The sequence below is a fragment of the Furipterus horrens genome, unplaced genomic scaffold (genome assembly GCF_987537825.1).
Source record: "Furipterus horrens unplaced genomic scaffold, mFurHor1.1.pri manual_scaffold_4, whole genome shotgun sequence".
Classification (NCBI taxonomy): domain Eukaryota; kingdom Metazoa; phylum Chordata; class Mammalia; order Chiroptera; family Furipteridae; genus Furipterus; species Furipterus horrens.
This window is the reverse complement of record NW_028327174.1, coordinates 82,353,633-82,376,422: the sequence shown is the minus strand read 5'-3', so window position 1 is coordinate 82,376,422 and position 22,790 is coordinate 82,353,633. Positions and strand designations below refer to the sequence as shown.

General features: G+C 32.1%; 1 protein-coding gene across 1 annotated transcript in view; it reads right to left on the bottom strand.

Moving 5' to 3' along the window:
• The window catches only part of LRRIQ1 (leucine rich repeats and IQ motif containing 1), a 264,993-nt gene that overhangs the window by 11,243 nt on the left and 230,960 nt on the right, over window positions 1–22,790 (bottom strand). Inside the window, exons 25-27 of the mRNA XM_090275671.1 lie at window positions 11,212–11,344; window positions 8,662–8,722; window positions 2,200–2,320 (exon numbers count right to left, since the gene is read on the bottom strand). Coding sequence (XP_090131797.1) covers window positions 2,200–2,320; window positions 8,662–8,722; window positions 11,212–11,344 — 315 coding nt within the window. The remainder of the gene's footprint in view (window positions 1–2,199; window positions 2,321–8,661; window positions 8,723–11,211; window positions 11,345–22,790) is intronic.

Below are 22,790 nucleotides of genomic sequence, written 5' to 3'. Positions count from 1 at the left end.
ACCAAAGCTGTAAGTGGTTGGCCCAGGGCCATGTAGGCCTGGAACCCAACAACTTTGAAGGTTAAAAGATTTCTATAAAAAAATAGGCCATGCCAACTTTTTATTCAAGCAACTATTAAGAGTAGGTTTCTTATAAGCTGAGCCATGTGCCTAGAATCTAGAGACTTCAATATCTTACCTCAATTGACTCTTCTTCTACAGCTATGTGTAGGTGCAATTATAAAGCACATTTTAATTAAGCACTTATTTTGTGCCAGGTATTTTTCTAAACTCTCTACATTTAATACTGAAGACAATTCTTCCATTATCATTTCCATTTTAAGGATGAGGAAATTAGGTCATGGTTCAAAGCCAAGCAAATTAATGTCAGAACCTACAGTCTTTACCATTATAGTATGCTGTTATAATAAAATAGTAACTACAATAATTAGATAAGTAGCATCTGTTATCTAATAAAAACTATTTCTCTAAAGTAGTTTGTTTAAATTGTCACTTAGTAAATTGATTTAGAGGTCAGTGTTTGCAATAACGTTACCTATTGACAATAATTGGAGTTATAGTGAGAATAGCTTTATTTCAGTGATTTTAGAAAATGTGTTAAAAATAAACTATATATAATGATCTTGTATACTCTACAATTTATGATTCCATGTCACATAAGTGAAAGATTAAGCATGTGTATTTAAGGATAGTTACTGATTTATTGAGCTTTTTATGTTTTAAGATTCAGATGATACATTATTAACAGAAACTTTGATATTCTTTAAAGACATAAGCAATTTTTTTAATTTTTGTTTTATTTGGTCTGTTTCTTTTTACCTCTGCTGCCCCCAAAATGATAGCCTATGAGTTTGCAATATGCAGTGCTTAAAATGAATATGGTATTATTCTTCACTATGTGTGGCACAGATTGATTCCTTCTGAAAGGTAATATATATTTAAAATTTATATAATTAATACATAGTACTAATAACGTAAAAAATTTATATTAGGTGAATAAACCTAAAATATTTTTCAACCATATTGACTAGAGAAACCTTTTAGTGTCCAAATTCTATAGTCAGGTAAGAAAATTCAAGCACCCCAAGAATTTTAAAAGCCTCATAAATATGTTTAAGTTAGATATATTAAAAATATCTCAAAAGCAAATTAACATTTGTCAAAATGAACTTGCATATATCAATGAACTTAAATGATTGGGATCTACTTATGAAGTACCTGTATGAAAAATGAAAAGCAAATAATTATTTTGAAGTTTTCATTTATTTAATGAGTACTGTCTGGATCATTGACCTTTTTTACATTCAATCAAATATTGACTTTACACATACATAACTATAATATCAACGAGTAATATACCTTTTTCAAGAATAACAGTACATTTAATGAAATGCAACTTAAAGTGTTGACTTCTGAGGTCTGGTATACTTTGGGGAAATTAACAAAATATGATATGAAATAAAACATCTTTTATGTTAATATACCATAATATTTTAATAAACATTGTGAAATCTTTAGGGTGTACACCTTAAGTAAAGAGTTTGAAAAAATTAAGCTAAATTACCCCAAGATACCATAAGATGTAGATATTTTTAAAGTGTTTACATATTTTTCAGAGTTAACTGTAATGTAATTCTTATTGAAATCATGGTAAAAGTAATAAATGTGTATGACAGATTTACAAATGAAAAAGCCATCATTAATAAATATAAGCTGCCATCTGTTTAATGGAAATCGTTTTTTAAAGCATGGTCTTGATGGTATACTATTATCTAAAATCTGTTATTTTTTAAAAGAGTTCTTTAAAAATTAACTTTATCTAAACCTCTATTAAATCAATGACAGAAGTCCAAAATACACTACTTTGATATATAAATCCAACTTTTTACAATTAGCCTGAAAAATTCTTTTAGAAGTAAATGATCAAAGAATTCAATGAGATCCATCGTGGGGTGGGAGAGTAGATCATTGAGTCACAGAATATAATTAAAATCGCTGCGCTGTTAATTTTAGATATAATTTAATTTCACTTATATCAAAAGAAGACATTTAAGGAAAGAAAAAATTCAAATACACATTTTTGGGCAGTTCTGGTTGCTGGCATTCTACCCCCTATATGTAAAAGAATGCTTGTTGGCATTAGGTTCTGTCAATTCATTTGTGATTTCTAAATTAATTCTGAAGGAAACCACAACTTACTTGAAGATCCCGCTGAGTGTCTGTGTGCCTGATTTTTTTTCTCTCTCTTCACAGACAAAGCATTTCCACTGGTCATGGAAAAAAGGTCTAAATCCGTGTCTTCTCTGCTTACAAGTCTTGCCTGGGAGCAATGGGAGAGAATGTATACAATCATGAAACAAAATATGGCATTTTCTGAATGCAGCTCACATTACCCCAAATAAACAAACAGGCTCTGTCAAACAACCTTCTTCAAAATGATACCACAATCCTTTATTGCTGCCTAGGCAGAACAAATGCACTATGTCAAAGCATTTTCGCAAATAAGAGCCGATTTTAAAATTGAGGTTTGCGATTTGAGTCTGTACAACAAAAGAAAACATTTTAGTACAGTAATTTTTATGAAAATCAATCTTAAAGGCAACTGATGAAACTTTACACAGTTTAACATCACTTATTACCAAGAATATTATTTAATTCTTAATTGAATGTTAGAAATGTCATATTGGATTATTTTCTGCAATATTTATATTTATCACTTATAAGTATTGGTTTTCTCAATAAAATTCCCTGAAGTGTCTTTCATTTCACATTTGTATACTGTAAAGCCACAAAATATCTCTACCTTCCCATTACAACAATTATTAATATAAAAATACTATGCATTAAATCTAATTTGGAGCTAATGGTAAACATAGAAATTTCAAAATCTATTAAGGATATAAGGATTAGATAATTTATTTAATCTCAAATTACCATCTGAACATTTATTGCTATTTTAGACTGAACCTAAGAGTGAAAGAATAGCTTCTTGCCTATAAAATATTGTTTTACAGAATGTCTAATATCATTAAATAAAGATTTATCAGGATTCAGCCACAAAGTGGGGGAAAATGCAGTATGGAAAGCAAATCAGCTTCAAAGTAGCTGGGATTTAACTCAAACCACAGGATATTTGAAATCCTGTGAGAAAACATTGTCCTTAATGTTTGATGTGAGATAAATTTAAGTAAAGCAAAATAAAGCCATAAAATCATCATTGTGGTTAAAAAGCTGTCCCTATGTGATGAGCTAGAAAAACTCATGAAACTAGCACCTCATGATCATCCCCTTTCAAATTTGTTTGCCTTTCTCCTTTACAACCTCTCCCACATCTCCCACCTTACATACAGAAACTGCTCATTGTTAAGCTCAGAATAGAAACCATTCTATAATGTCAGTCACTTTTTCTTGTACCTGGTTAAGTAATACAATCACATTGTCAAAACACTTTAGTAGAAAACTGTTTAAAATGAAATAAGGAACAGTTGGCTTCCAACATACTCTTGTGATTAGTATAAATAGTGTTACACATTCTTTCTGAATTTTATTTCAATTAGTACTCAAGAGTATGTGTCTATTAGAATAGCTTCATCAATGCTTGGATTTAAAAAAAAAAAAAAAAGTCCAGAATAAGAGGGAAATACCAAAGCAATACCACAGTTTTGGTAAGACCAGATACAAAACAAGGAAAAAGATGCTAACCACATGGGGAACCTACCTGTTGGCTAAAGAGGCTTTAACGATAAGCCTCAAGATTTTAAAATCAGGACTTATTTGCTTCAATTTGATGGTATAAGTTAAGTATGCCTAAATAGAAAGTGGAACCTCCCCCAATTAAAACAATATCTACATGTCAAGAAAATATTTGTGAATACATACATGCCTTCCAAAAATCTCTTTATCATCTAAGCCATTTATAGCCAAAAGAGTGCTTCTTTTGAGATAGAAAACAATTGATGTCAGCTGCTAATTAAGTGAGATTATAACAGGGATATAAATTTAAAAGTGAGATTTAACAGGAATACACCTTTTCCCAACGGTGCCACCTAGCAGCTAAAGTGCAAACCTAGAAATTTTATCAAGGATCCCAAGTGCATCTGACCCAGCTACGTATGCATATACTTAAAAACAGTATAACTGATCATGCTTTTAACGCTTATTCTATAAAAATATATATTTAATTATAAAACACTGTAATATTAATATTTTATATGGTTATGAGTTTTAAGTTAATGTTAGATAATAATTTTCCATGTGCAATTCAATAAAACTTTATTAAATAGTAATTCTGAAAAATTATTTTTGTTTTTTATTTTCTGAACAAGTTACATTTGTAGTCCCATCTACAAGAGTTTTAATATTTTTTTTCCTCCATATTTTCACAATAAAATGAGGAGTATAAATTTTGGAACATGACTGTTAAGCATTTGGATTATGATTCACTTCCAACCCAGGCAACTTAATTAAATATAGAGACTCTTTCTCATTTATAGAAAATAAGAAGTTCCTTTTTCTTCATATTTTTGAAAAGCTGTCCTTTTTATTAAAAAATATTTAATCTTAAAATTTTGTATTTTTAGAAGTTAAGACATATTAAACAGCACATATAAAAAATACCTACTTACTTATTATCCAGATATTTTTTAAAAAGAGAGAGAAAACATAAAGTTCACATATAAGCTATCTTGTCGTATTTCTATATATAATTATTTTAAATAATAGAATATTTCTAGACATATGAATGTTTTAAAACCATTTTAATCTTTGGTTGCAAAAAGCTGAAGCATGCATACCCCTCCATTCATCATTGCACAAACACCTGTTCTTATATAATGAGGCAAAGGCCTTGTTGTATAACATTTGAGGGCATGGAAGACATTTTAAATGTTTCATAGAGCTATAATTTACATGCACTGAAATGAACAAACCTTACACATGGATTTCAATCATTTAAAACATTTATTTTGAAGCAAGTTAAAATTCCCATAAAAACTGCAAAAATTGCTACTGAGAATTCCCTGTATACCCTTCATCCAGCATGCCACGAATAAATATAACCAAAGTGTGATCATTAAATCCAAGAAACTGATATAGGTGCGATATCATTAAACCACACATCTTTTTAAGACTGCACCAATTTTCACAAGTAAAAATTTTTTTTTGGTTTGTCTATACATCTATGACATTTTATTGCATGCAGAAGTTTATATAACTACCACTGCAATCAAGATATCAAGATACCAGACTGTTCCATCTTCTCAAAGAAACTCCCTGTAGTCATACCTTCTCCCCAACCTAACCAGTGGTAACCACTAATATGTTCTCCTTCACTATAATTATGTGTTTTTGAGAACGTTATTTATGTAAGTGAAATCATACAGTATATAACATTTTGAGATAATTTTTGTTTTACTCAGCATAATGCTCTTTAGATCCATCAAAGTCTTTGTATGTATCAAGAGTTTGTTCTTGTTTGTTGCTTTTTGTTAATTTTTATTGTATGAGGTCTGTCCATAGGACAACGACACCTCAGTCCCCTTCAAAGAAGGCACCTTGGGACCTTACACAGTTCTCCCAATCACCGTCAGCTGTTATATTTTCTTGAATCTCATTGATGGTCTGAAATCTCTTCTCTTTCAAAGGTGATTTCAGTTTTGGGAAAAGCCAGAAGTTGCAGGGTACCTTATCTGGGCTATAGGGGGGCTGAGTCACCCGGGTGATTTAATATTTCACCAAAAAACTCTGCAACAGATTTAATGCATGAGTGGGCATGTTGTCATCATGAAGCTGCCAGTCACCCGTTGCCCATAGCTGTGGTCTTATGAATCATCTGAATCGTTTCTGTGGAAGAATGTTCAAGCTTAACACAAAATTTAATGCAGATGACCTAATTCACCCTGAGCTTCAGTGAACTAAATTCATTAAAAATATCCTTACTGATTAACCAAAGTTGGTCTCTATTCACATCAGCTAATGCATATTTATTTACAGGTTAAAAATATTTATGTCTATGAATAATCAGGATTAGGTGTCAACATTTAACTTATTACTCAAGACACTAATCAGAAAAGTTAGTTATGGCCTCTAAAACTGCTATGCAATCAAACTGGTGACAAGGCCACACAACCAGCCCAAACAATTAGACAAGTTTTCTTTGTTACATATATTCAAGAATGTGTCTTTAACAATAAAGAACAGTTTCAGAAGGCAAAAAATAATATTAATAAAGAAATATTTCATCACTGCTAAGTTGCAAAGATATTCTTTTTTATTTGATCAGTTTTATAGCTTTACTTTTCACTTTCGAGTCTTCAAACTTTCTGCATTCCACATGACTGTCATAAAAGGCACATATGCTCTCTATATAGTCCTTATTTTTTTCTTAATGCTATTTTACTGAATGCCATTTACTTAACAATCTGACCTTTTCCACCTCTATCACATATTACATTCCAATATAGCTAGGTGTATTTCTGAACTCACTATTCATATCCATTGGTCTATTTATCCATGCCGGTGCCCGCACCATAGGTTTACTCTAGCTTTGTATTATCTATATCTGGTGATACCAGTTGCTCTACTTTTTCAGTTTTCCTATATAGTCTTGGCTTTTTATTCAGCAATATACATTTTAGAATAAGATTTTTCAAGTTTCTAAAACAACAGCTGTAATTATTTTGGAATAGCTCTTAATTTATAGATTCATTTGGGTGTAACTGGCACATTTTATATGTTAAGTTGTTGCATCCCTGAATGGTAAACTTACTTAGTATAGTAAATATTATCATATCCCACTCAGATCACTTTTCACAACTGAATAAGATTCCTCCAGCAGCTGAAAATATGGAAGCCTGGTGGCTCTCAGCTGTACTCCTTCGGGAAAGTATCCTTTGCTGAAGAGAGCTGGCTTTCCCAAGTCACATACTTTCCTGAGGCGATGCAGAAACGTAAAATCCTGATCCTGATCCATTTTCCTCAAATTGGGACAACTCCAAAGGGCCTTTCCCACTACCTGATCTCACTACCTCTGCAGTACCTGTATTGCAGTTCACCTTTTCTCTACTTAATCCTGCTTCTTTCATCCCTCCAAGGAGTTGTTTCTGAAAACCTCCCCTAATAAATGTCCTGCACTCAAATATCAAAATCTCAGAATATGTTCCCTGGGGAACCTGAACTATAACTGTCTCTGTAGAAAACACTTTCTAATTTATATTTGGAAACAACTAAAATGATATTTTGTTTCCAATTTTCTCATTAATGTCAGTCACATTATATGCTTTGATTTTATTTGGAACACAGAGATGTTATCAAAACTCAGCATTTGAATATTTGATTATGTTTTATTCTGTCTTCACTCCTGAAAATTAGTGTAGTGGATGATATTTATTTTTACCCTTAATGTTAAAAAATAACTCTATTGTCTTTTTGTATGCGTTGTTTATGATATAACATTAGCTGTCTATCTATTGTTCTTTTGTAGATAATCTCTTAATTTACTAATTCTCTCTTTTAGGAGGTCCAGTCTGGAGTTTATTTCAATGATAATATTTTTATTTCCAGAATTTCTAATAGACTCATTTGCATACCCATCTGTCCTCTAATAAAAATTTGATTGCTTTTGTTTTCTAATTTTCTGTCTTTTTTTATGTCTTTGAGGATCTTATAATATAGGCGCTGCAGCTTTTTAAAAAATGTGCTATGCTCTGGCCCCAGTTGTGTAGTTATCTGTGTCCAGTTCCCCAACACAAATAGGGTGCTTTTATTCCACAACACTCTGTAAGCTTTCTACTCTGGACCTTCAGCTCACCCAGTATCTCTCTGGCATAAGTGCTCCCTTGATTTCTTTTCTATCTCCACTCACACAACATATATTTCTTTTCTACTACCATTTATCTTGTTTTTGCATTTTGCTAAAGCTCTTCAATATTAAAAGAAGAGCACTTGTCATTGCTATGTATCGCTCATCTACTTGTACATAGTGGTATGTGGAAAAAGGGAATTAATGTCAGAGCATTAATCTCTAAGAACCATTTTGATTAAAATTCTACCTAATCAGTTTTCATTCATTTTTAGAAATATAACAATTAAATATAATATTACTTCCTTTTTTCTGGCATTTCTTGGCACTTCTGTGTTTCCCATTCTTGTTCCCATGGCCACTGAACAATATGTGAGGAAGTGCTAGTAGGTAACATGCACAGTGCGAGTAGACAAGTACTGATTTTCCTGTGGTATCTCCAGGACACTCTGCCAGCGAGGCTCTATTATTATGCAAGAAACTATTTGTACAGTGATTATTTCGAATCTATATTCTATAAATATTTTCATAAACACATTAATTTAGCTATTGCCCTAATTTTGCTCCTTTTTCAGAAAAACTTAAATGAGAATGATGAATATAACTGTTTTGGATAACATAATACTAGTTTCTGTTAGAAACTACATTATCTTCTTGTACTAAATTCTACAAGACAAGTGAAATTATAATCACTTCTCTTGGTGAACGTAGAGTCTGAGTGAGGAATATTAATTGGTTGATATACATGGAAGATGTCATCAAGTTGGGACTATTTTTACCTGCCAAGGAGGCCATATATTTCTGTCATTGGTCAGGGTACCCTCTTTTCTGGAAATTTCTGTAAGTTTAAACATATTTCTTACCACAAGCTGAACTCTTCCACCATTAAGTACCTCTGGATCTAACTCAGGCAAGAAATGATTGCTGCAATAGTGACAAAAACAGAAATCATATTATTATACAAATTTAGAAAAAGGATATTAAAAATGCCCAATTAAAATTTTGGGAGTAATTAGTAATTTACAAAATTGGAGTAATAATAAATTTAAAAGGTTACATTCAAAGGTATATACAAATTTACTTGTTTCCATAGTCATTTTAAATTCAATTTGACATAAAATTTAAATTTCTAAATAAAACTTTAATGCTTCCTTTCTTTGCCAAACATAAATGCATAACATAAACAAAAAAGTTGAAATAAACAAGAATGATAACCAATAAATCATAAAACTATAAATATTTATATTTATGTGCATATCTTATGAGTAGACAAAGTTTCCTATTTTTAAAATACTTTTAGTGTGTTTAATATGTTATACTAATGTCTACTATTAAATTCTGTTTAAAATTAGAACATTAACATTTGGCTTTTCAAAAATTTCCATTCCTAAAAATATTATTTCTTAAAATACTGCTATCTATTCCTTTATATATTATATTTCAAGAGTGAAAATCCATAAATAATTGTCTGTTGTACTTATATTTAAATGTAATTTACTAGGAGTAAGGGATATTGTTAAATGTGTAAGCTTTTACTAAATTATTATTACATTTTTATTTTTCACATTATCTGCACTAAGCTTTAAAATCTCTGAATCAGTCCGCCTATATCTGGTTAATATAGATGGCAAGCTATGGGTTATATTAGTTTATAGTTCTAAGGATTTCATCTCATGAATACAGTAGATTGATTAATACCAACATAAAATAAACTTTGCTTGCCTTAATTAGATCACTTAGTGAAACAAAAAGTTCCCAGATGTTGATTGCTTTATTAATACTCTCTGCTCACAACCAAATGGGACGTAACAATTCAGATTTCAAAATGTTTTAATTTCATTTTTATTCTTTACTTTCTTTTCCATAATTCAAAAGCATTATATTGCTAAAATTGACTACATATGTAGGTTTTAATTTATATATATTATATTATTTAAAAGTTTGATTTGTATACATTTTTATACATAAATTAAGTTTTAACTCTCAGAACTGTAGGATTTTGTTTGTTTCTCATTTAAATAGTTAATATCTACAATGCCTGGAAACATTTCCAAAACGTCATCTACATTTAGATTCCATATCAATTGATATATTTAATAAATGCTTAAAATAGTAACTTTTTTAACTTTTTTTGTGGATATATATGTAGCTTAAATGAAGTCCTGAAAATTTATGTTTAAAATATTATTGCTGGTGGGGCTCAGTGGATTGAGTACCAGCCTGTGGACCAAAAAGTTGCTGGTTTGATTCCCAGTCAGGGCACAAGCCCAGGTTGCAGAGCAGGTACCCAATTGAGGGGGTATGAGAAGCAACCAATCCATGTTTCTATTGCACATTGTTTCTTTCCTTTCTATCTCCCCCACCTGCTCTAAAAATACATTTAAAAAATATTATTCCTGGGCTTTTATTTCTGTAAAACTTTGATTCAGTGGTTATGCACATATATGCTTTATATTACATTGTTGTTGGCTGAAGTTTTTTCCCTCGAAATTCTTATGTTGAAGTCCTTATCCTTAATGCTTCAGAATTTGACTGTATTTGGAAAGAGAGTCTTAAAAGATGTAATCAGTGTAGAAGGAGGTCATATGGGTGGACCTAACCCAATATGACTGGCGTTCTTATAAGAAGAGAAGCTTAGAACACAGAAACCACAGATGAGGGATGATCATGTGAGGATGCAATGAGAGGGTGGCCATCCGTAAGCCAAGGGGGAGACCTCCAAGGAAACCAAACTTGCTGACTCCTTGATATGGGATTTGTAATCTCCAGCACTGTGAGAAAATAAACTTCTGCTGTTTACATCACCCAATCTGTGGTATTTTGTTTTGGCAGCCCTAGCAAACTAACACATACATTAACATAACTAAAATTAATCGATCCTGTTTATTGCTAAATAAAACAATTATTATCCTCAACCTGGTGATCTCATTTCTATTCAGTGAGCTAGATAGTAAAATACTATCATCTCACTATAAAGGAGAGGAAACTGAGAATTGAGACATCATTAAAAACTAGTTACATGACTGGTAAAGTGGCAGCAGCATCAGGGTGAATTGTAATTTTAACTGCCAAACACAATGATAAAAAACAAAATAAAATACAACTTGTCATACATATAGTATTTATAAACAATTAATAAATATCATGCATTTTACTTCATAAAGTAGAATCGTTTATGCAGCTCATGTGTTGTTATTAATCATTACAGAAATAGAGTTATCAAACATTTTAAAATTAAAAATATGAAGAGTGATTAAATCTATTCTCTATCAAAGGCCTTTTTAATAGCCTGCTATCATGGTATATTCGCCTTTGGCTATAAAGGCATGTTTGTTTTAGCACAATTAACTTAGGTTTAACTTTTCAAGATGTGTTTACAATATAAAAATCTAATTTAAAGGAAATGACCTCACCATTTCATATTTCTGGAACTAGTTGTCTCATGAAGTCCAACCTGTGTGTGAAGCCATTGATATGTATATTCTTTACTCCTTTCTAATTTTTCATGTGCCACAGTATCCTTATAGGTAAATTCTTCTTCCTTGCCTGGGAAAGAAATATAAAAATTTTATTTTTTATTTAAAGAGATCAGTTTTGTCCAAACAGTTCAGTTTAGGGTAATGATTTTATCACAAGAAAGGGGGGAAAAGGCACTAATTCGTGGAAGCTAAATCACGTGAATGAAAAATGTCAGTCATTTATAGATAAAGTACTCCTGCTTGAGTTTCAAACACACTTATTTTGAAAAAATGAAGGAAAAGTTTTAATGCAACCAACATTTTATAAGAGTTTTTTATTTTTATAATTAACAAATTCAAATAATTACTTTTGGTAGACATTAGAATTCTAGTATAAAAAGAACATCTATTTGTCCACTATGATGTCTTTTCAGGCTTATGTTAAGGTCCAATTGTTCTTATACCAGTGTTATTTATCCACATGCAGAATGTACAAATATACTGAAGGTACTTAAAACAGAATTTTAATTTTATATAAAACTAAGCTTATTTCCATAAGGTAGTATAATATTTTAAGTTAGGAATACCATTGTATCAGGATTATAGGTACTTATGCCATAGTAGCTATTTCAAAGATGGAGAGGGGAACTGTAACACTAAAGATATTTATTGAAAATATGAAAAGGAGGAATTATACATGGTAAAAATGCAAGATAACAAATGTAAAATAATTAAAAAAGAAACATCCAACCCTTATATTCAAATGTAAAATATACTATATATATTAATATTTTTTAAGAAATTTATAGATACTGCTGCATTTCAGAATGACACTGAAGGCCTGCTGTTGGATAACCCTCGTCCATAGGCTTAGTTTTTTAGGCTGGTTCGTTTTTGGTGCTGTCACGATGTTTTGGGACTTGGTTTTGTAGGTTTTATAGATAGTACACCAGAGAAATGTACCTCTTGAAAACTAACTCATGGTAATCTAACTCGCAAGAATGCTATAATTTAAAGCCGGATATTTAAAATGTCAATTTATTAATGTCAACTATTCTTTCACCATAGATCCTCATATATAGAAAGTCACCTTATTTTGCAAGTTGTTTAGAAAACATTTGAAGCATGGGACAAAGCCTATTTTGAATACTTGTGCAGGAGCTCATACACTTTCACACATGATGTACATGCAAGCTTAGCACTTGTCATTCTGAATTTGTTGAGAATATCTCTATCATCTTTTTTTCCCTTAAAAGTTGCTGTTATAATTAGTGAAATAACTCTAGCTTTCAATATAAATAGACAATGGAGCAAGTTCTCCGGAAAGCTAAAAATCAGAATGTTTATTTCTCTAAACTCTGATGTTAGTTCTAATGACATTTATGTTTCCAAAACAACCACACCCCTTGCATCCTGAGCTGTAGCCAACCCATCCATATTTAGTATATGGGAGGAACAATTACTTCACTTACAAGGACTGACAACTGAATTCCTGAGCAGCACCATTTGGTGCTGCTACACTCTTCACCTGCAGAGTCCTAGCCTTCTATTTTTCTTGGTTGGCTAGACCAGATGTTGGACCCAAGAGTGCAGTGCAGTGATAGAAAATAGTGAGGACTCAGTGACCCTGGTAATGGACAGAGCACACAGCTGGGCCCTTATTCTTATTATGCAGAGAATCCTTTTGTAACAAGTGTACTTTCAGTTAAAGATAAAAATTATCTGTGTCTCCCCGTTTTTAAGAATAGCGACACAGCCCTGGCTGGTGTGGCTCAGTGGATCGAACACCAGCCTGCAAATCAAAGGGTCTCCAGTTTGATTCCCAGTCAGGCTACATGCCTGGGTTGCAGGCCACGTCCCCAGCTGGGGGCGTGCAAGAGGCACTGGACAATGAATTGATGTTTCTCCTCACACACTGATGCTTCCCTTCACACATTGATGTTTCTTTCCCTCTCTTTCCTCTCCCTCTGAAAATAAATAAATCTTCTAAAGGTATTTTTAAAAATAAATAAAAATAGTGGCACATACATATGATACTCACTTTTTAAAGTACTCATTTTGGAAAGTTTTCCTCAGCTCTACAGTAACACTCTATAAATTCTAACTCAACCAAGATTCTAGACAAGTATTCCCAAGTAAAGACAAGAGATTTCACTGTAAGGTTTCAATTCATCTGAACCATTTTAACCCTAAGGCATAGATTGGTAGCTTGGCATGAGCTCGGTGCGAGAAACAGAGCAAACACAGTGATGAAGTTGGCTGGATGGATTCGAAGATACTGCAATTCAAATGCTGCAGGAAATGATTCTGTTTTTGCTAAATCATTTCAGGATCGCTTCTGTCACTGAGGGAGAAAAAAGTAACATGTACTCATTGAAGCTTGCGGAAGAAGTCCTGCTTTCCGAATCTAGGGTAGGAAAGATAATAGTGACTTGGATTACTTAACGAATTCTTACCAGTATTTAATCAGGCTGCCCAGTAAATCTTTGCTTTCAGTTTAGGAGCAACATCATTCTGCCTGCAGAAAGTGAAGCCCTTCAGCTACTGTGCTTTCCTACTTCTCTGGGTCTTGCTTCATTAATTTCTTATATCACCAACCTAAGAAAAAGATCTTCCTTTGATTCCTGCTGTCCCCCAATTCCTGCTGTCCCCTAATTACTACTGTCTATATACACTTCTTTACTTCTAAACACACATTTGCATGATTTTATTTAAATTGTTAAACTTTTTATATAAAATAATAAGTCTCACTATAGACAATTTAGAAAATAAAGTCAAAAGTATAAAAAGAAAATTCACCAAAATCCCAATATCCAAAGACAATCATTGAATAACATTTTAAAGGCATTTTCTTGTAGTTTAGTTTTTTTTCCCATAAAAGTGTTTTGCTTTGTTTTTTTGTTTACATCACCCTACTTTTCAGTTACTACTATAACAAATGCATTCCATGTAATGTAAATCTCATCCTAAACATCATTTTAGTGATTTTACACTATAATGTACAAATTTGTTACATAAGTTTATAATTAACCCATTTAATCAATTTATTTTTTCAGGTGGAATTAAAAATAACATGTCTAGAACTATAAATATTTTGAGGAACTTGATATAATCTATACTGTCAAATAGTTTTAAAAGCTTTCATCAATTTACCACATATTATATGAAGCTTCTCATTTTACCGAGCCCCTGGTCAACATTGGGATATTACCTATTAAAAGCTGTTGACAATTTGATAAAAATATTGTACAATGTGATTTTAACTTACATGCCTTTATGGCTAGTGAGATTTCACATTCTTTTATGATTGTTTATTAATTATGGGTCATATGATGTAAAATACCTTTCATTTTTTCCCCAATTATTTGCAGGATCTTAGTATTTTTGTTTTCATTTTCAATTGACTTTTAATGATCCTTTATCTGTTATCATTGGTGCAAATATTTACTCCTGCCCATCATTTGATTTTAGTTTCTGCTCTACTTTCAAAAGGAGTGTTTTTTTTGTTTTTTTTTTTCTCTCTTGGGAAATACATTTATCTATTTGTAAAATATCTTCTAAACTACAACCCATTTCCCCCTTATAATTTATAGGCTTGTGTCTCCAAATTCAGTAAACTCATATAAAATGAGATTTAAAATTTCAGGGACAAATTTTATAATCTTCTAATACTTTGGTTTTCACACTAAAAGATATTGGTTATTTTTTTAAAGAAGTCTACTCTCTGCCTCTATTTCTTTGCTTTCTATTCCCTCCTTAATTACTGTAATCTGATTCTGTGAAACTGAAATTGTCTTTACTAAGGAGGCCTTAAATTGTCTTCTTTAACAAACAAAACACATTTATTCCTTATCTTCATTGACCTCTTTGTTCAATTCAACTACACAGACCATTTCCTTTGTCTTGAAAACTCTTCTCTCCAGGACTGTAAAATAGCAGACTTTCAGTGCTCCTTTCAATCTCTTTAAAGATTCCTTTAGATGGTGTTGCTCCTCATTCTAAAAGTGTCTGAGAGCCCACACCCTCTACTCTGTGCCTGACACTGTGCTGGCTTCTGAGGATAGTCAACTAGATAGACATTGTATATTACCTTATGGGGTTGACAGCCTAAAAGACTAGGTATCATCAACCTATATTTTATTTATGTTTTCCTATCCATTTGAATTTCAGAATTACAACTTGTTTACTCCATATCATCACACTAAGTCTGTTTTCCCCCTGAAATTCCAAGGCATCCAGACCAGATATTCCAGAGTCAACCTTGATTCCTTATTTCGTACGTAACTACATCTAATCAGAAACTTGGGCTAGTTCACCTGCTGGGTATTACACTAACACCTGGCTCCTCCTTTCCATGCCCACTGCCCCCATTTTATTCAGGCTTACTTTTTGAACTGGAATAAGCAAGCTTGTGTGTGATGACATATCTGCAAAGTACCTTTCTCATCTATCACTATAGAAGAAGCACCCCTCCTCCTAAGACCAATGCTCTCAACTCTGCTCCTGAATCCCAAGCATTCCATATAATTCAGGATTTCTTGCTATCAGTATTTCTGTATTTCCAATACCTCTCAGAAAGGGCTTTATATGTTCCACTCTAGCTACTCTTCTCTCTTCTTCCCTAATCAGATAAACTTCTTGAAATAGGGACAAAGCCCCATCTCTGTTGACTTATTGCCATTCATGCTTCAGTTTACTGCAATATGGCTTCCTCCCCATCCATGTCACTGGAATTGTTCAGAGATCACTAATGCTGCTAAATCTTTGGAACTGTTTAAAGTTCTTCTCTTACTGACTCCTCTATAATATTATATACTGTTGCCCATTCCTTCCTTGTTAAAAGGCTTATTTCCTTTGGATTTTGTTTCAATACATTCTCTATGTTTTCTCTGACCTTTGTCTTAACCTCAGTCTCTTTCAAGGGCTCCTCTTCTATTGCCATCCCTTCCTATTGCAGGGTGCTTCTCCAGGGTCCTATCCTGGTTCCAGCATATTCTTAGGCTATGCCTTTTCCTGTATGAGGATATTCATTCAACTTCTTCAATCACTTTCCTTATTGACTTCTGAAATGTATCTATCCATAACTTCTTCACTTAGATATCTACAGGTTATGTGAAAAGGTTAAACCCATGTATTATCCCACCTTTCCAAATTGCTACCATGCCACTACCATTGTCACTGTACAACTCAGAAACCAGAGTGTTATACTGGAACAGCATTCTTCCTCACCTTTCAACTGCATATTTTACCTCCTAAACTCTTTCAGTCTATCAAACCTTCTGTTTTCCTATTGCCACCATTTTAATTCAGGCTACCCTCAACTCTTTTGAATTACTGTAACAGCCTCTCACTGGTCTGTTTGCTCTGGTCTTGTTTACATATATACCATCTCCATATGGCAAATGGTCTTGCGAAAGTACAAATCTAATTAGGCTGCTTCATAGATTAAACTCCTGGTTCTCCACTGCTTTTAGATTATGTTAAAAAATGTTTACGTGACACACAGGCCTTGCTTATACCTTCAAATGCATCTGTTAGGTTCCTGCCTCAACCACCCAGATATATTATAATTACTCAAAATGATATCTTTTGCCTATAGGCCTTATGCTTGGGATTATTCATTTTATTAATGATGTTCTTGCTTCGGGTCTCCAGGTCTTAGCTTAGAAATTACATTCTTTGGGGTAAGTCTCTAATATTTTAACATTGCATTCCTTGTTAAACTAGGTAAGAGATATCCTCCAAAGGATCCTATAGAGATCCCATGATAGCATCTGTAACATTACATTTTACTTTTCCTATTCGATGTGTCTGTTTTACATAGTAGAATATAAACTATTTAAGTGGTACATGCATGGTGTACAATAAATATTGGTAAAATAAAGGAGTAACTGTCATAGTTGATTAACGTTCTCTCAGTGCCCTGAGAAATGTGGAGCTAGAATGTAGAAGTTTTGCATGTATGCAAACCTGTGCATTTTGAAGATGACATGTATCTAAACATGATTAACTTAATCATTATAATAGAAACTTCACGTATGTAAGTCTGAATTAGACTGGAATAAAGGTTAACAACGAACTTGGCGTCACCTGCATGGAGGCAGATGAAGGGTGGGGCGAGTTTCTGTGCCAAGTCCTCTGATGGAAAAAACTCCACTAAAATCCCCGCGGGAAGGGAAGACAACCGTGTCCTAACTTTCCGGGCTTAGACTGCCTCACCCTGTAGAGGCTGAGGCAGTGGAAAGCTGCCAGCCACCTCTCCACTCCCCACCTGGCCAAGTCAGCTGAGTTGCGCCCCAGAACCCGGAGGCTGCCTATGCCGAGACTTTGAAGAAGGAACGTGATGAAGACACTGAGCTATTAGGGTTCTGGACTCTACTTATAATATCCTTAACGGTTGGATTCTCCTGCTGCAGGTTTTATTGAACAGTGATCTATTTTTATTCTTTTGAACCAGGAATGTTTTCTCCTACTCCTCTTTTACCTGCCAGATTCAAGAAACTTAGTGGGCATTCTTTCCACATGGGCTGTAACAAGGCAATTTTGAATGGCATTGAAGCTGCTCTTACTGCTGTGTGATACCTCATGTAAACCTTTTTCACTGAAGCAATGCTCCTGGCAAAACTTAGCGATTGCTTTGTAATAACAAGGAAGAACATCACTGCCTACTCGAAAACCAAAAAACCTGCTGTGCAGTATGTGTCTCAGATACCTGTGTTATCATCATTATGGAGGACTTCTTAAGTATCGTTCTAGAACCTGGGCATTGGATATCTGAGTAGTAATTTTCAAGTATTTCTTCAATTTTTAAGATGCTTACCTCATCTGTTTACTTTTGTGTGTATTTTTTTTCAAAGCTGTAAAAGCATTTTAATGGAAATCAAACTGAAAAACTTGAGTATAGGACAGTGCCTACCTTTCCATGTATATACTAAATTTTTCCTAAGAAATACTGATATTACTATTTAATTGAGATAGGAATACATCTTAATTATTCATTATATCAGGAAAGCAAACAATGCCCACTATTTTGACATTGTATAGAAGCTACTTTTAAGTCAATATTTAGTTTTTCATATTCATATAATCAATAGAAGGTGAATTTATATTTTTTAATGGTGCAATTTCTTGTGTCTTTCTTTACAAATTTTCCTACTACATATTGACTTTGTATGTTTTAAAAATTGTTACATCTAGACAAATGTAAATGTTATTCTTTAGCTGGTGCAAACCTAATATCTACCATATTTAATAAGTATTTTGTCCTTTAAAAAAAGCATATTGACCTTAGTTTAAAATTAAGTAATCTTATTTTTAACCAAAAAAAGCCTGAAAAAAGGAAACTTATATAAGCCATTAAAATACTGAGACATTTGAAGCTGTTCACTATTTCTGTTTCCACAATTTCAAATATTTATCTTGTGTATATATGGTTACTTCAACAGAACTGATTTATTTTGTTTTTAATAAATATACACCTGACATTTTTATATTTAGAAATGCTTGAACTAGTTGGTTTTTATCTCAAAAATTTAGTTAGCAAAATAGAACAGGTATTTTAATATAGTATGTAGATATGTATAATTTTTTATATATAGTTTCACATATAAATATATGTAAATGTTCTACAGTTGTGGTGTTAAGTTTTTGTTTTTATAGTAATCAAGCCTTGTTTTCACTTCCTTTCTAATTACCTGTTCAGAAAGTCATTTCAATTTTTAAAAAGATAGACTATTTAAAATGCTGTTTTCCCTAGTGATGGAAAAACTTACATTTAGGAAAGCATTGTAAAGGGAAACTGGTTATTCGGGCTAAATGGGTGAATTGTGCAGTCTGTTTCTGTTATCTGCTGAGTGTTATTACTGAATAAATGATTTAACGATGTTTCAAAAAAAATGACAACTAACAGTATGAAATTAAAAAAAAAAAAAAACTACTCTATCATATAAGGCTACTTTATAAAATGTTCACACTGTATGCAATCCAAGAGAAAAGCAGTTCAAGTTTAAAGAGGTATACCAAAAGAAATATAGTTTTTTTTTTAATTAATGGAAATATTCTTTTCTTTATATAAAGCAAAATTAGTGTTCATTAAACCCATATGCCTTAAATAAATCAGTTTTCTAAATTTCCAATATAGTATATCCTATACAGAGGGAAATTAAGATTCAACTGTCATTTGGGGCATACAAAAAAAAGCTAATTATTTATATTTTTATAAATATGGCAACTTTCCCATGACTATTTTCTTTTCCTTTAATGGCCTTTCTCAGTAATATAATAATTAAATACTCTTAGTTTCATGGATGGAGATGAGTTCATTTCTTTACCAAAAGCTTTTGGAGGACATGACTGCATGCTGAGCAAAATGCTTCCTATGATGGAAATATTTTTGGTAACTTTGATAAATGGCTGATTCTATGTATCTTAGGCTGGAAATACGAAAAATGTGATTTACATTATAAAGTATAAGTGGTCTGTATGTGTTTATTAAAAGAAGTTATTGCATCATACCTCACAAATAAAGCACAAATAAAATTGAAGTTTGGCATAAATGTTACACTAATAGAATTTTAAATTCATTAACATTTGTATAAATACTTGTTGATAGGCTGTTTATGGCTTCTTCCTTAACCAATCCAATGTGTTCTTGGAATGCTGACAGCACTGGCATGAAACCAATAACTCTCTAAGAGCCATTTGTGTGTGACAAGCAACATTCCTATTCTTTTAAAATATATTAAATATATATGTAATTGATCACCAAGGAAAAATGACTTCATGAATAAAGGACTGTTGGTAGAAAAGTTTAAAAACAGAAATTTTGGGAATAGAGCCAAAGCTATATGTAAGGGTGAAAGGCTAACTGCAGCACTAATTGCTCCTTTACATTTTTTACTCTATTTTATGGTTGAGTTTTAAAAAAAGTAAAGTACTAGAATGAAAAATACTTGCTATTCCCTGACATTTGAATTAATTTTTTCAAAATTCATCTGTCTGGAGGTTTGGGTAGTACATAGAGTATATGAATATCTTTATGAAAGCGAAGAAAAATAAAAGTAAGTTATTAAATTCTATCTCTTAAAATATGTGGATTCTACAGATGGAATATTCACAGTATAGAATTGCTATATTATAGTAAATCTCCATGGAATAACAGAAATAACCTTTTATGGAGTGGATGTTAGTATACTTATTAACCAATTATAGTGTCTTTTGTATTTAGCCTATGTACGATTCTACCTGAAAGCATATTTTGCCATTTGTATTGTTCAGTTGACCTGTATCTCTTCATTCATATCTTTACAGCAGAGTTCCAAATACTATATAAAGGGTGGTTCTTTGGTTTCTTCTGTGAGAGTTGCATAGCTCAAGGTGAAGGGAGTAGCCAAAGAACATACATGCATAACCCATAGACATAGACAACAGTGTGGTGATGACCAGAGGGAAGGGAGTGTGGGCGCTGGGTGGAGGTGGGCAAAGGAGGGAAGGAATGGGGACACTGGTAATAGTGTCAGCAATAAAAATAAAGTTAAAGAAGTAATAAAAAATAAAATAAAAAGAAAATAATAGGTTGGTAAAGTTATATAGATATTAATGTATAACGTGTCCCATGTTTCCTGTTAACTAAGGCTGGGACTAGCATAAGTTAAATAGGACAAATGAAATATTTACCTTAGGTGCAAAATTTAAGGTGGTGACACACAAATATTTTAATGAAATACTTTAAAATAAAAATTATGCAAAAATCTATAATGGAAAAAAAACATCAAAGTTCGAAATGACAGGGTCAAATAGTGATGTTCTAAGATCTATTGGAGCCTGAGGTAAAAGGAAATATCAGTAATACTGATTCTTTTCTGCCATGGTATTGGCAGATTTACCATATCTAAGAAATATTAGTATGTGTCAATAGGATATTGTTTTTAGAACTATCATCATCTAAAATTGCTTTCTACTGCTTTCTGTGAATCAGGCACACCACTTAATTTTCAATTAGAAGAGGCCTTGGAAATGTGACATGAGAAATTAATTATAGAATAAATTAATTCCATTTTTAAAGGAGAGACTTCATCTTACAGTCAGCTTTCGATCTACCTAGCAACTAACTTGTACATAGTAAGCTGGCTTTTCACTTATTAGCTGTAAAATGTTGGGCAAATTATTTATCTTCTATCCACCTCAGTTTTCTCCTCTTAAAATGTATATAATAATATATAATAATAGAATACATATAATGCCTAAAATATATTAATAATTTAATAACTGGTCTTTTTACTATTTTTTTAAGTGAAATAAACTCCCTTGTGCACAGTCTTTATGCTATCTCAATTGCCACGTATTAAGACTTACCTACCCTGGAGGTGAGACTATCTGTAGAAGTCTCTAAATTTCAGACCAAGAACAAAGTTCCAGGGAATCACTGGCAGTAGGGGAGGATTCCAGGATTAACCACAAAACTAGACAAAACAATAGTCTGGGGGTGAGTCCAGGAAATACTCATTACCAGAATTCTAAATCTGTAACAGGTATTTTAAAATGTATTTTATTTCATAATATGTAAAAGCTTTACTGTGTTTTAAATAAAGAAAAAATAATTTCCAAAAGATAAGAAGGATACACAGTCTTAATTGATTCAGTTATTTCAAATAATTTTAGCAATTGCTCAGTAATAACCATGACAGAAGCTCCATTGATATGATTCTCTCTTGTTTCACTTTCTCAATTTAATTATTCTTAGAAAATATTCCTCTACCCAATTCAGACTCCCTCAGGGAGTGTTAATATAGTAGGTCATTCAAACTAGGGCCCATCTGATAGAATAATACTTGGTGATGTAAGTACGTTGGCTTTTAAAATAACACGGACTTAGTGGCCACGTCAATTCTATTGCCACCTGTGTTTTCTTTATTTGTTTTTTGTTTGGTTGGTTTTTTGTTAAACTTCAGGTCCCTGACATATCTAAAAATTTCTACTTATTGATACAAAGGAATCCTTAATTCTACTCATTGGTGTATTTAATTGAAGGCTAAGAAGAGATAATTAATTTCCTTACTAGTTTTATTTGAAAAAAAGCCAATGAGTGGTATTATATTGATACATTAATATAGAGGCTTGGTGGAACAATTAAACATTTTAAAATATTATTGTAATAAGTTTTTATAGCTATAAAACAGAAATGCTCATGGCACATGTCTATATACCCATAATGTATTTCTCAATGTCTATTAAATTTTTACAACTTGTGATTTCTATATTTGTCAAGCTTTAGAATACAAATATGCTTCTGTTACAGAGAGAAATAACATCATATGAAATACTGAGTGTATATTAAATATTGCTTTCATTATAAAAAGCAATAAATATAAGTAAAAATAAATTTCTTTCACACTTTGAGTGACAACATATTAGAGAGTTATAAATGTAGTACCAAAATTATTTTTCTTAGGTAATAATTTAAGCAATTATCCTCATAGTCTGCTGAAGATGTAAGAGTTTTCTAAGTGAATACTCCATTAATGACAAATTTCAAT